The 13,216-nt window shown below is 39.9% G+C and overlaps 1 protein-coding gene across 2 annotated transcripts in view; it reads right to left on the reverse strand.

Annotated features, from left to right (window-relative positions):
- Positions 1-4,296, reverse strand: part of LOC146004740 (choline transporter-like protein 1) — a 73,499-nt gene extending 69,203 nt beyond the window's left edge. The window contains exons 1-3 of one of the 2 annotated variants that reach the window (XM_083143704.1): positions 4,162-4,296; positions 3,465-3,580; positions 3,061-3,203 (exon numbers count right to left, since the gene is read on the reverse strand). In XM_083143704.1, coding sequence (XP_082999830.1) covers positions 3,061-3,203; positions 3,465-3,569 — 248 coding nt within the window. In that variant the 5' untranslated portion in view covers positions 3,570-3,580; positions 4,162-4,296. Of the gene's footprint in view, positions 1-3,060; positions 3,204-3,464; positions 3,581-3,961; positions 4,028-4,161 lie in introns of those variants that run through there. The other variant, XM_083143705.1, reaches the window with a different exon arrangement.
- Positions 4,297-13,216: the final 8,920 nt, after the last annotated feature.

Below are 13,216 nucleotides of genomic sequence, written 5' to 3' on the forward strand. Positions count from 1 at the left end.
GTATAATAGAGGAACTAGGTTATAGCATTTTGGGACGTGTGGATCCATTTATTCTTTGGATACCACTATACATTAGTAAAATTAGATATTGAAGTTTTCTTTGTGAGAGGTCACACAATATAAACTTTATGAGTAAAATTTGACTTTAACTTTTAAAGCCTTTTTAAACAGAATGTCTAGGCAGAAATATTTTTAAGAGAATTAAGCCAATTACGAAAGTTTAAGAAACTATCTGCAAATATTTGCATAAAATCAGCTTCAATAACTATGACTTTCAGTACACTAACTGCACAAAATGTAAGAAAATAATGGACAACGGTTGTGTTGGATATTCACTAATTCGGTGGATCGAGTAGCAAAGTGTCTCCATTTATATAATAATAATAATAATAATAATAAATTTGGAATAAAATTAATTTATTTTAATAACTTACAATATTTATTATTGTAAAATAACAATTATTACCGTGGTAATAATAATAATGATTATTATTTATACTAATAAAGTTTTATCAGTGCTCTGCCCTCTCTACAAATATTTCTGGCAACGCTTGTGCTCATAAAGGCTACGGGCCTGTTACACACCCACCCACAGTACACTACTATAATGACTTAGCTATTAAATATCTTTACTTCACAGTATAAGTATTAAATCAATGTATTAATCTATCATTGTATAATCTTTGTATTATCTTTATTCTATTATCATCTTTATCTCTTTCTGTTTTTATTAATTCATTGTATCTGTGACAAGGGTTGGTTATAAGAACAGGTTGGGTGCATCCATTTTTCGTTATTCCGCAACAATGAAGCCTGTTCTTCCTTAGTGAAATTGTTCCAATGGACGAACAAGCTTCATTGTTGCCGAATAACACAAGATGGATGCATCCAACCTTGTGTAAGAGTGTTTAAACAGTTCAGAAAGTTAAGATTTTGAAGGCAAAAATCCTTATTTAGAACGCACAAGCGCAAGACACGCTACCACCCATGAGGCCGATACACGCCTGCTTAAATAAAGGCCAATTCTATTATTCTATTCTATTCTACAAGAGATTGGAATGCATCATTTTAATATATATTGAATCATTTATGTAAAGTCCTACCATGAACCATAACTTATTTAAATAGTTAGGTTTTATTAAGTGGCTAATTTTGAAACTTAACTCGTAACTCAGTTCTACCAGATGTAACTGTATCAATCAGGCTTTCTCACTAGGATCTATTGCGCTATAACTGACTGCTAAGTAAGTAAGCTTTCTTCTGGAAGGTATTTTCGAACGATTTGGTGCTGAAAACTGCCCAATGTCCTGCAGAATTTCACAATACAGGGATCCCTCTATAATCCGACCCTTTGCCAATCCGGGCCCTCCAGTAGTCTGGCTTTGAGCGAATGGGGAGCGTGAAAGGGAAAACAAGTTACTGCATGTCGGTGTCAGAGACCTTGGCAGGAGGTAAACACTAGGTTCAGTATATATATATATATATATATATATATATATATATATATATATATAAGGGTGTCCCAAAAGTAACGCAGGATTTTAATTGTGTGCCATTTTTTTCCCGCAGGGTTGGCAGCGTTCTGAGAGGTCACATGTTGCAGGAAGAACATTGCGGTTAGTCAATATGGAGCGCTACATGACGAAGGAGCGAGTGGCGATCGTTAAAATTCGTTACAAGTACAGAAGCTGTGGACAAATTACCTGACATTTTCGATAGGAGAAGCGCCCCAAATGAAACAACTGTGCGACCTCACACCGTGCGATTTTTCTCCTCTGGGTATATGCTGCGAAGCATAGGCGTAGTTAGAACTTTATATTTGGGTGTGCACAAAGAAAAAAATGAGGTCTTGTACATTTTTAATAGCATATCTTGCAACACAATCACTTGGCTCTTTAACTGCACTAATGTTTGTAAAGGAATATAAATTCACTAAATGACAGTGTTGAAAATTTCTGAATATATGTAGTAGAAAAAAAATCAAATTGCATAGAAATTACACACACACAAAATGTTCATAAATGTTACAAACAAATACATCAAAATACACGTCGTCTAAAAGAAGAGACGTCTGTTAAAAGGTACAATGTTCTTAAACCCATCAATAACTTCATTTACATCAATAGACTAAGCTTTTTCCTGTTCCACAAATAGCAAGAGCAGGGCTTCCAATCTATCCTGCTTCTGAGTTGCTCTTAATTTAGTTTCAACTTGGGTAAGCTTGGAGAAAGCTCTCTCTCACACGTGCAGCTTGTGACAGGTATAGAAGAAAAGCGCTATAGTACAGAGTAGAATGCAGTAAATATCTTCTTTCTTCAATGACATAAAAAAATCGAAAATCTATAGACACCCGTTTCATCAGCGATAATGCACACGTTTGTACCAAGTAATGACATTTTCAACTTCTTACTAACTGCCGCTTATTTTCTTTCTTATTGAAATATCTGTATTTAATTCTCTTTGATAAAGTAGCCCATTAGGGTGTGCCCAGGCACACCCGGCACACCCCGTAGCTACGCCTATGCTGCGAAGGTAACAACTATTCCTGAATTGAAAGCAGAAATTCAATGAGCTATCGACGGCATTGAGCCACAGTTATGCGAAAAACTGATTCAGAATATTGTAAAAAGAATTCGAGTGTCAAATGCGTCGTGGAGGACATATCGTCAGATATTCTGTTTCACATTTAATGGGGATGTTCACTCTTTCATATAATGTAATAATTTTGCCAACTAATAAATATATGAAATGTTTTTTTCCTTAAATTAAATCATGCGTTACTTTTGGGACACCCTTTATATATATATATAATATAGCGATCTGTACGTGTCATTGTTGTACACGCAACCCCACGTGCACCGTTTTTGTCTCAGTGTTAATTACATATTTTGTAATATTTTGTGCAATAAACATAGGTTTTGCTATTAAAATGCGTTTCTTTTTTAAATAAACCTCCACTAATTCGGCGTTTTCGTTAATCCGGCAGTCCTCTGGTCTGATATCTGCCGGATTGCTGTATTTCTAAATCAAATTCTATAAACGTACTTTGAGGGTACTTACGTTTGATTAGTATGGTCTTGCCCGGAACAGAGATATCCCGGAATCGGTTTGTTTTTAATCCCACAGATGTTGCCACAGCTGTCATATCCGTTCAACACCCGCCTTATGTCTCCGTTGATTATGCAGTGACTCACAAGGCCCAACTGTAAAGAGTATAAACCCAATTTATTATCAATAAATAATTAGAAATATTTTATGGATTTGTTGGTAACAACAACAACAATAATAATAATAATAATAATAATAATAATAATAATAATGGGTATTTATCTGTCCTGAAATGATGCGGATTTCCAAGCAGTCCCTCCACAAAGCAAAATATTTTATTGTACCCTGTCGACGGGTGAATCATAACTTGCTCCTTGGACGAACAAATAATGCTTATATTAGTGTAAATTACTCACCCATGTAATTAGAAATATTAGTAGAAGCAGAAGATAAAATCGATCCGTTGCTTTGCGCTTAACCACAGGAATCTTTGAATCGCACAGTTCTGTTTCGTCCTCCATATCAAAAGTACCTGCAATTAGTGATTACATGAATCAAATTATACAGATTTGTAACATGGGTTTAAAGTTTAGAGATATCAAATGTAGATATTATCTGATACAAAAATACAAAAACGTTGTCTAATACTTTAATGTAAATATGAACTTTTTAGACTACAAAGCGGTTAATTATTTTAACACGCCTACAACATGCAGTCTTGGATTAATAAAGAGTAAAATATTTTGTTTATTAAAATTAATTCACGTTAAATGTCGGTTAGCTAAGAACGTCATATTTCTGTGCTATAAATATCTGAATATTATCGATACTAAATTTTGAAAGTTGTACCGAATGTGTGCAAAGACTAAACTGGCATACTTACAAAGAAAGAAATATGTGTTTAAATCCTAACCTTATTATATAAGCATAACTAATTATTATGACTTCATGTATATCTTCTGTGATAACACTAAATATGTTTACCCGCAATATTTAAAGGTCCATTATATTAATCTGTTTTAGCACAAGAGTAATATTTGTATAGAAAACGATTATACATAAATTATAAATTAACGAGTAACATTAATTTTTTTTCCTGTGAAGATTACATACCTCAGTACTTTTAATCTTTGTGAAATGACCAGAATATTATAATTCTTTGCGAAGGAATTTAATTTGTCACTGACAGTTAGTCACAATATATTAATCATATTTCAGTGTTTAAAAACGTCGTTATTTTGGACCTGGGCCTACATGTATTAGTAAAAGGAGAATCTCTTTTGGTTGTGTAGTCCTGTGTTTCCACTTCTTAGTAGTACGGTAGTACCATGAAATGGTAGTAGCGCCAGATAAGTAAAGTCTGTTGCATATCCGATCCTAATTTGAATTTCTGCAGTTATTTTCAAATAAGTTCAGCTATCTATCTTATTTAGCTCAGATAATAGCTAATATATTGCCGTAACGTACAAACCCAGTACTTTACAGGTGAGTCAATCAATAACTTTTGAGGTCATTTTCAGCATGCAATATAAAGGTTATAAAACTCCCAGATCTATGTTACATTTCAGATGTAATAACTTATTGTTAGCTTTATTTTTGTTCACATAAATTGATAATGAAATGTGTCAATTTTATATGAATCACCCTATAGAATTTTAAACGTGTGCTTATGGAAGTGTTACTTTTTCAAGCTCACTTGGAAGTCACTTAATAGAGCTGCACAAAGTACATGGGCAGAAAAGGAAGGTAGAAGAAAATAGAACCAGAACAAAAATGCAAATATGGCTGTGGACAGAGAAAACCTAAGTTAATAAGGATGCGTTTTCATTCTCCATACGAAATACACTGGGGTCTCAACATTTTTTTGTGTTGTTTTTAATAGCCTTTATCTAGCTTAATTAGCGGCGGAAAGAGCTGCTTGCATTTGTCATGTGAGGTGAAAAATAAGCTCTTAAAAATGTCGTGTTTTCTTAATACAGTAAAACCTCGTTAGTCCGAACCCCGATAAGCCGGACTTCGCTTAATCCGGACAGGCAAAAGGAAAAACAAGGCGGGCCAGAATGCAAGGTTTCAAATGTGGCTAGAAGTCAACAATCGCATTCGTCATATTGCTCCGTAACTGCTAAGAATACGTCCAGCCAACGTCTATGAGAGAACTTCCCAAAGAAAAGGCAGTCGACCACTGATGAAATGCTGTTTCCCGCAGACTTTCGGGAAGAAGCCGCATTGACACAGGAATATCCTCAGCATATTCTCGTAAAACTCTGGTCACTATAATACGTGGCCGTACAAACGCGACACTTTTCCATAACAAGACGCCCATTCAAATAGCCTTACAATTTGCCTTCCGCCTGTCACACTCTCACAACGGAATCCCCTTGTTTTAAGCCAACACACAAATTTTTGAAGTCGAACAACATTCAGCAACAAGTTTGTAAAACAACACAGCCCATAATAAACGTGTTTTGTTGCTATAAACTGAGTTTTAATGCACTTTCAACTGTTCTTTTAGGTTATTTCAGTTAATCCGGTCGACTTATCCCCCCATTAGTCCGGATTAACGAGGTTTTACTTTATTAAGAAAACGGATTTCGACGGAATTGAAACAAATGTGCACCTAATGGGAAACTATACTCCATACCCTTCTTAAATCATCAATGATTCTTAAGTACCTCTAGCACTGTCCAGTCTCGGACACTTCTGTATTGTAACCAGTGGCGGAGATTATGGGGGGAGGCAGTTTTGGAACCCAATCGCCGCCACTGATTGTGAACCCGAGCTGTGCTATCATACTCAGCAGTTTTGAGCTCAACGCTCTCTCACATGTGTATGCATTTTTTTTTATTTCTCAAAACATAAACATTACCAGCGTGTGTGGAAAAGGGATTTCATTTCCATCTATCACGCCTTTTGATTTTCATTTTGTTTTCAACTTTTAATTCTTTGAAACATTATTTTTTCATTTTATGTACTCATTATTCAATAAATTACTTCTATTTTTTGGGGGAGAATGGCAGCCAATTAAATTCTAATTTCTATTTTTTTCAATTTCAATTTTGGAAATTGTTTTGAGAGGTGGGGATCGTAGCATATCCCGTCGGTACGGGTAGAATCTTGTCTAAATGTGTCAGATCCTGCTCCAAGATTTTGTTGAGGAAAGTGGTTTTTCAACACAGGAAGCTGCATGGCTCTCTTTTAGCCAGGTAAGCCAAGGTCGCAGCAAGAGGTACAAAACATAGGAATGTAGGAGCAGGGGATCTTTTGATTGCGGTTCATCGAGGAGGTAACACTGTTAAGGGAGAGCTACTCGTACCGAACGGGGTAACATCGAGGAGGTAACACTGCAAAGAGAGAGCTACTCGTTCCGAACGGGGTACGTCATCCCTTATCCTTAATGCTGCCATTCTCAGTCAGAAGTGTTGGGTTTTAAACATCAATCATGTCATTTAATTGCATATTAGTTTAGTACATCACATCTGGCCCTTAGGGCCATCGCAGCCAAGCGAACATTTGTAGTTCAAGAGTGAACTACAACCCTAACGGTTCGATCCCAAGTTCCAAAGGCTGGAACACTTCTGGAAAGTACAACAACAATAAATATCGTCAATAAAGGTAGATCTAACAATGATTAGTTGCTTCTATGGAAATTCTGTAAGCCACTTCTTGTCTTCCGTGTGCAGAAAAGAGTTTCAGAGATACAGGAAAGGTTCTGAACGGTATTGTGTGTCCAGTGGAAGCACATTTTTAAGAATGCAGCACATCGTCAGCAAGCAAGGAGGCTTAGTAGACATTCTGAGACAAAGTAATCCTTCGACTCTGAGGGAAATTGGATGCAGATATGTGTGGACCGTGATGTACCGCGCCTTGGTCAAACTGAACGGCGACGACAATGACGATCGCTTCGTCACAAGAAAGGAGGAACTGAGGAACTACATCCTGCAACTTCCCGCAACTGTGAGGACCAGCATTCTGTCTATGGTCTGCGGTAGTCTGATTCCAGCTTACGTGACGTTGTACAGATGCAGGTACCCTGGGTATGTCTTCGTAGCCGAACATCTCCTATCACCAGGTATAAGCTGCTTGGAACTGTGGTTGGAAGAGGTTTCCAACCCTCAGCACTTGGAGTCTCTGCTGGGTCAATTGCAGACGTGCGGCCATAACCTCAGGTCGCTCTCTCTCAGAAGTCTCCACAATGAGTTCCAGTTCAGCTTGCCTTACTACGAACTCCTGGCGGGCACGCTCGTGGCTGCCGAGAAGCTTGTCCGCCTGACTTTGATAGGCCTCTGCAACGACAGTGTGATGAAGATCATAGGAGAGTCGTGCGTTCGCCTGCAGTGCCTCGAGATACCAAACTGCAAGGTGCACCATCATGGAATCACCTACCTCACGCAGAACATTCGAAAGGCCCAACCGGGGTCCGATCCCGTGTACGTCCCTTGGAAGAGCAACGTGTGGAATTTCCCGGACGTGTATCTCCCTCTGGAGTCGCTAATACCTTTTGGCCAACCAAGAGATCTGTACGAGAGGAGAAGGAGTCCGCTGTGCGACACGCTCAGATCCATCCATCTGCCTTTCAGCAGTGAATCCGCATTCAAGGAACGGGTTATGATCCTGGAGCTGGTCCCCAACTTCGAGTCGTTCCATTCCAACATGGATCAGTTCATGCAGACCCTCTCCACTCACTGGGACACGCATTCGAAGGCCCACAAAGACGTCATCCTCCCGAAGCTGAAGCTGACCTCGCTCAAGTTCGAGACGCTGACACCAAAGCTGTTGGACTTCATCAAGTCGACGTGTCCAAGACTGCGCGAACTGACCATCAGGAAGTACCCGCAGGGTCTGTCGCAGCCGCTGGCTGAGTTCAACAGCTTCCCACTCTTGGAGCGACTAAGTCTCCCTCACACACCATCCTGCACCGACGATGATGTTCTCCTCTTGTCTCCCTCCATCAGAGAGAAGCTGGAAACCCTGCAACTGAGGAACACCACCTGTTCTCGCCATTTCAGGCTCTCAGTTATCTTCTCGATCCCTTCCCACTTATACTTCCTCCGTCTCTGCTTCCCAAGCTTCATCTGGGATCGACTAAAACTTTTCGACCCATCGCCAAAATACTCGCCTCTGAAAGGTCTGCGGTGTGTGTATTTGGAAGGGCAAATAACTGGCGAGGCAGTGATCAAGCTGATAGAGTATGCACCAGTCCTACAGGAGTTGCATGTTCTGGACATAACCCAGAGATCTCCACTCTTCCTGGACAGGCTGTGCTCCGTTCGTGAGTCTCCAAAACTGGAAGTTCTGGACGTGAGCGACGGCTACCTCCTGGATGAGGACGACGACATGGAAAAATTACTCTCAGGATTTGGTAACATCAGAAAATTCGGCCGATGCCGTTTCATACATTAATACTAGATTTTTCTTTACAAAAACAAAATGTTGTTCATGTACGATTCGTTTGTACTTTGTCTTTTAAAATCCCACATGTTACAAAAAGAAAAGATTCTTCAATAAATAGTTCATTTCGATAACAAACTTGTTACAAATGTTTCAGAACATTCGAGCACCGAGAGTGTTTCATTTTCATGTATTAGCATGCGCATTGCGAATCACCCTGTTAACCACCTCCCATAAAAATCGACATCCATTTGACTTTTTAGAAAAGCAAAAAGCTTAGATTTTTGACACTCCATAAAGGAAATATATTTCCTTTGATTAGAACTCCAGCAGGAAAACTAAAGGGAAGGTGGGACAAGTCAGCTCGATATGTATAGTGGACCTCTTCGATGGTATATAGTAGTAATGTAGTTGCCTTAAAACCAAGGGGTCTAAGGTTTGGTACACGATGAAATGTTCAAGCCTGTATTATTATACTATTAAACGTATTATTATATTTATTAATAATGACTTAATAATACTCAGCGATGAACGTTGAGACTCGGTGAAGTACACAGACTCCTCTCAGGTACAGGGATAGTGTTAGGCAAATACAATATTCACTGCACAGAGAAATAAAACCACATTGCTGCAGTAGATAAACTAAAATGTTTTATTCTTTATTTATGGCAATTATAATGCGAATATACTTGAGACGAAGGCAAGAATTTCGCTTTGTTGATGAATTGACATCAGCAGGATACCGAGATAAAATATCTGCCAGATCATTTTGGCGACTAGAGACGTATACTATTTTATACTTGTACTGTTGGAGTTTTAGAGACCAACGAGTCAAACAGCTGTTCCAGTTTCTGGCGTCTTGTAACCATACCAGCCCTTTATGATCACTGTAGATAGTGAAGGGCCTGCCTTTCAAATAAACAGCATACTTCTCAACCTCAAAGATGATGGCCAAACATTCTAACTCGTGGATGGAGTAATGACGTTCGTTTTCCTTCAGTTTTCGGCTTGCATACTGAATGACCTTCCTCGCGTCACCATCCATTTGGAAAAGAATACTACTCAATCCTTTCCCAGAAGCACATTGGATACAGAAATCCCTTTCAATATCAGGTTGTGCTAATTCGACGTCTCTTACAAGTTCATTCTTCAGTAGCTGGTAACTTGGTTCTTCCTCATCTCGCCAAATCCAACGTTGATTTTTACCTAACAGCTTGGTGAGCGGTTAAGATTTTGCTGCGAAATTTTCAATGAACTTCCGCCTCCAGTTACCGAGCCCTAGAAATTTCCGAACATCCTTTCTAGTTTTAGGTTTAGGAAACAACTTAATGGCCGAATTTTTGTCAGGTTGGATTTTGATGGCATCTCCAGAAACGATGTAGCCTAAGTAGGTAATTTCTTTCTGGACAAATTCACACTTTCGCAGCTTTGCTGTCATCCCCACTTCTTGGAGTCGCTGTAACGCCTCATCCAAATGTTGGAGATGCTTGGAGAGCTCTTTATAAAAACCAGCAAGTCATCCATATATTGAGTTAGATACTCTTCGGTTTCAGGACCAAATACAGCACACATGGCAGCTATGAAAATTGATACAGCACTTGAGATACCAAAAGGCATTCGGGCAAACATCCACTGACATCCTTTATAGGAGAAAGCAGTACATGGTTGGCAGTCAGTTTTTACAACAATCTGTAAATATCCAGAAGCCAGATCCAGATTTGTAAAATATCGAGCACCTTTAAATTTTTGTAAGGCATCCGAAATGGGCTCAACTGAGTTCCGTGGTACACGTACAATTTTATTCAAATTTCTGAAGTCAATGCATGGGCGTACTGTACCATCAGGCTTGTCGACTACATTAAAGGGTTCAAGTAAGGGGAATTACAAGGCATTATAACACCCCATTGTCTCCACTTTTCCAGTTCTTCTTCCAGGAGTTTCCTTTTTGCTATCAGTATGGAATATGGAGATCGATGCACAGGTTCTGTTGTGGTGAGTTCAATGTCACACTGGAAGTTTTTAATAATACCTGGTCTCTCGGAAAATACATCTTTATGCTTCAGTAAGACTTCCTTCAATTGGCTTCAAAACCTTCCGCATAAAATCTCATTCGCATTGACCTTCTGAAGAATGTTGTCAGGACTAACCGTCCACTGATCAACATGGGAATCTTCATGGACTTTTCTTACACATGTCCCTGTCGAAGATCCATTATTCACGAGGTCCTGCTCTACCGGAACTCCGTCTACAGTGAGGGATAACTTCTCGCGCTGTAGGTCAATTCCTGCTTCATATTTCCTGAGGAATGGGTAGCCCAAAATAAAGTCTGCTCTGAAACCTTTCAAGACAAACATGTCCTCCAATAAATTCTTCCAGCAATCTACAGATATACTTGTCTACATCCCACAACCCTAGTTTTGTTTCTCCCAGTAAAATCAGTCAGCCTAACATCTGAACATGGTTGTAACTGCAATGACGGCAGTTTCTCTTTAATCTTCTTCCAAATGGCGTAGCTCATGATATTGCATTCGCTGCCAGTGTCCAGAACACAAATAAAATCGACGCCTGTTACAGTGGCTTTAATTAACGGAACCGTGGGTAAATTTTCTTTTCTAACTGCCTGTTGCGGTGCTCTATCAAAACTTTGTTCTCCTTCATTGAGAGTCAGCACAACAAATAGATGATTAACTTCACTATTCATAACGCTGTCATCTGTTCCCAGAGAAGTCCAAGATTTTAGCCCAACCATGATCGGGAACGAAGAATTCATGTTGGGCGACTGGCTAAATCCGACTGCATACCACTCGGATTAGCACTAGTCGATGGTGCCCTACAAAGGTCTCTTGTTATGTCGATGCTTTGCCATTGCTCGTTCATCAAACGTGAAGCAGAAGGTTCAAACGGAGGCACCGCCACTCTGAAGTTACTGGGTTCAGAGGCATTACATGAAGAGCCACGGGAATGGTCTTCTGGATCAGATCTGGAATGATGCAGCCCACGTGCGTAGTTGTTCCTGCCATCGCTTCTCGGAGGATTACATCGCCTGTTATAATTAGGATATCCATTTCTATGTTTCTGTATAACTTGTCTGACCCTGGGTTGTTGGTTTCCAATTCTATTTTGTCTAGGAGCATTTCCCTGGCCAGCACCTTCTCTATTCCACACCGGCTTCTAACTGTTCTGCTCCTCAAGCACCTCGAACCTTTTTAGAATATGGGCTAGCTGTTGTACAGTTTGAGGAGAATTAGCTAGACTCAGACTGCGAGCTCTATATGGAAGCTGGGAGATGATTAAATTTACAATCTCAGGTTCTATATAACGGGCAGACAGATTGCGGTAGGCTGAGTAAATAGACCAGACATATTCCTCCATGCTCATACCGGACTGCTTTGAGTATTGGCGAGATCTCACTGCTGTCAGCTGCCTCTCTTTGGCCTCTTCTGAAGTATATTCTTTGCGAAAATGACGGCAGAAATCAGAATAGGACTTGAACTCTAACTGGTTTGCTCGAAACCAATGCTCAGCCTGGCCTTTGAAAAGCCGAGGAATAATTTCCAATCGGTATTCGTATGGAATCTGCATTAAATCAAATTTGATATTAAGTTCCTTTAAGTACTGCTCAGCATTCTAGGCTTCCAGGTCTACCTTGAACTTCGACAAGGAATTAAGGTCTGCAATCCTTGGAGCTACAGTCATTGCTGATCGCTGAGTTCTTGGCGGCGACTCATCTGACCCGCTTCTCGCATTTCCATGCCTTCGTGTTCGCTTCTTGATATTTGCTTGATACTGAGAGCCAGAGCTGGTGCTGCGATCTTTCTTCCTTTCTAGATGTTTCCTTTTTGTCCTTTCTTCATAAAGACTGTGGCGGGCCCTGCAAGATTCACGCTCTCTGTAACCTCTGTCATCGCCTGAAACTCTAAAGGTAGGTGGAATAGCAGAGGCCACTTCATTAGCTCTTGAATCAGCAGTAACTTGTGGGCGACAGACTTGTTTGTCTTCTCTAGTTTTCTCTCCATCGGCTCTGTCCTTCGCTTCATTTAGTTCACTGTTCATAGTTGGCAACACTACACTCTCAGCAACTGTAGACCAGCGACCAGCTGTTCGAGATCAAATTTCTATTTCCGTTTGCCGGGAAACGTGTATAGTCTCGTACTGATTTGTAACTTGGTCTACTTGAGTCTTTATTTCCTCAACATACTTGCTTCTTTGAGACACAACTACTGAAATCTGACTAATATTTTCTTGGACCTCAGCCCGGAACTGTATTTTGTCAGTCTCGGCCTCGGCCAACATCTGTTCCATTGTCAGCTGTTTTTCAATAATCCTATTGCACTCTCCAGTAAATCTCGAGTTTATATCCTCCACATCTGTGCGAACATTTTCCGTGGCTTTATTTACATCGGCTGCCAAGCTACGCCGGAACTCATCAAAGTCTATCTCTCTAGCCTGCCGGATTTCTTCAGAGAATCGCACCCTAGTTTCCACGTTCTCAGACTTCAGTTGTAGAATCTCACAGGCCATCTCGCCTATTTCAGCTCTTAATACTTTCATAGATTCATCGTGCTGCTTACCGATATCATCCTTTAGCAACGCACATTGTCTGAGGATATCTTCCTTTAATATTTCAGATTGTCTACAGATATCAGCCTTCAAGTTGTTAATGGAATTAGCTTGCTGTTTAATATCAGCCTGTAAGGTTTCAAACTATTTGCAGATATCAGCTTTCAGCAGTGGCGTCTCGTCCTTTGTGGCTTCCGGGGCTTAGCCCCTAAAGAAAAAC

This window comes from Lepisma saccharinum, chromosome 22, assembly GCF_977018435.1.
Source record: "Lepisma saccharinum chromosome 22, izLepSacc3.1, whole genome shotgun sequence".
In the NCBI taxonomy this organism is placed as follows: domain Eukaryota; kingdom Metazoa; phylum Arthropoda; class Insecta; order Zygentoma; family Lepismatidae; genus Lepisma; species Lepisma saccharinum.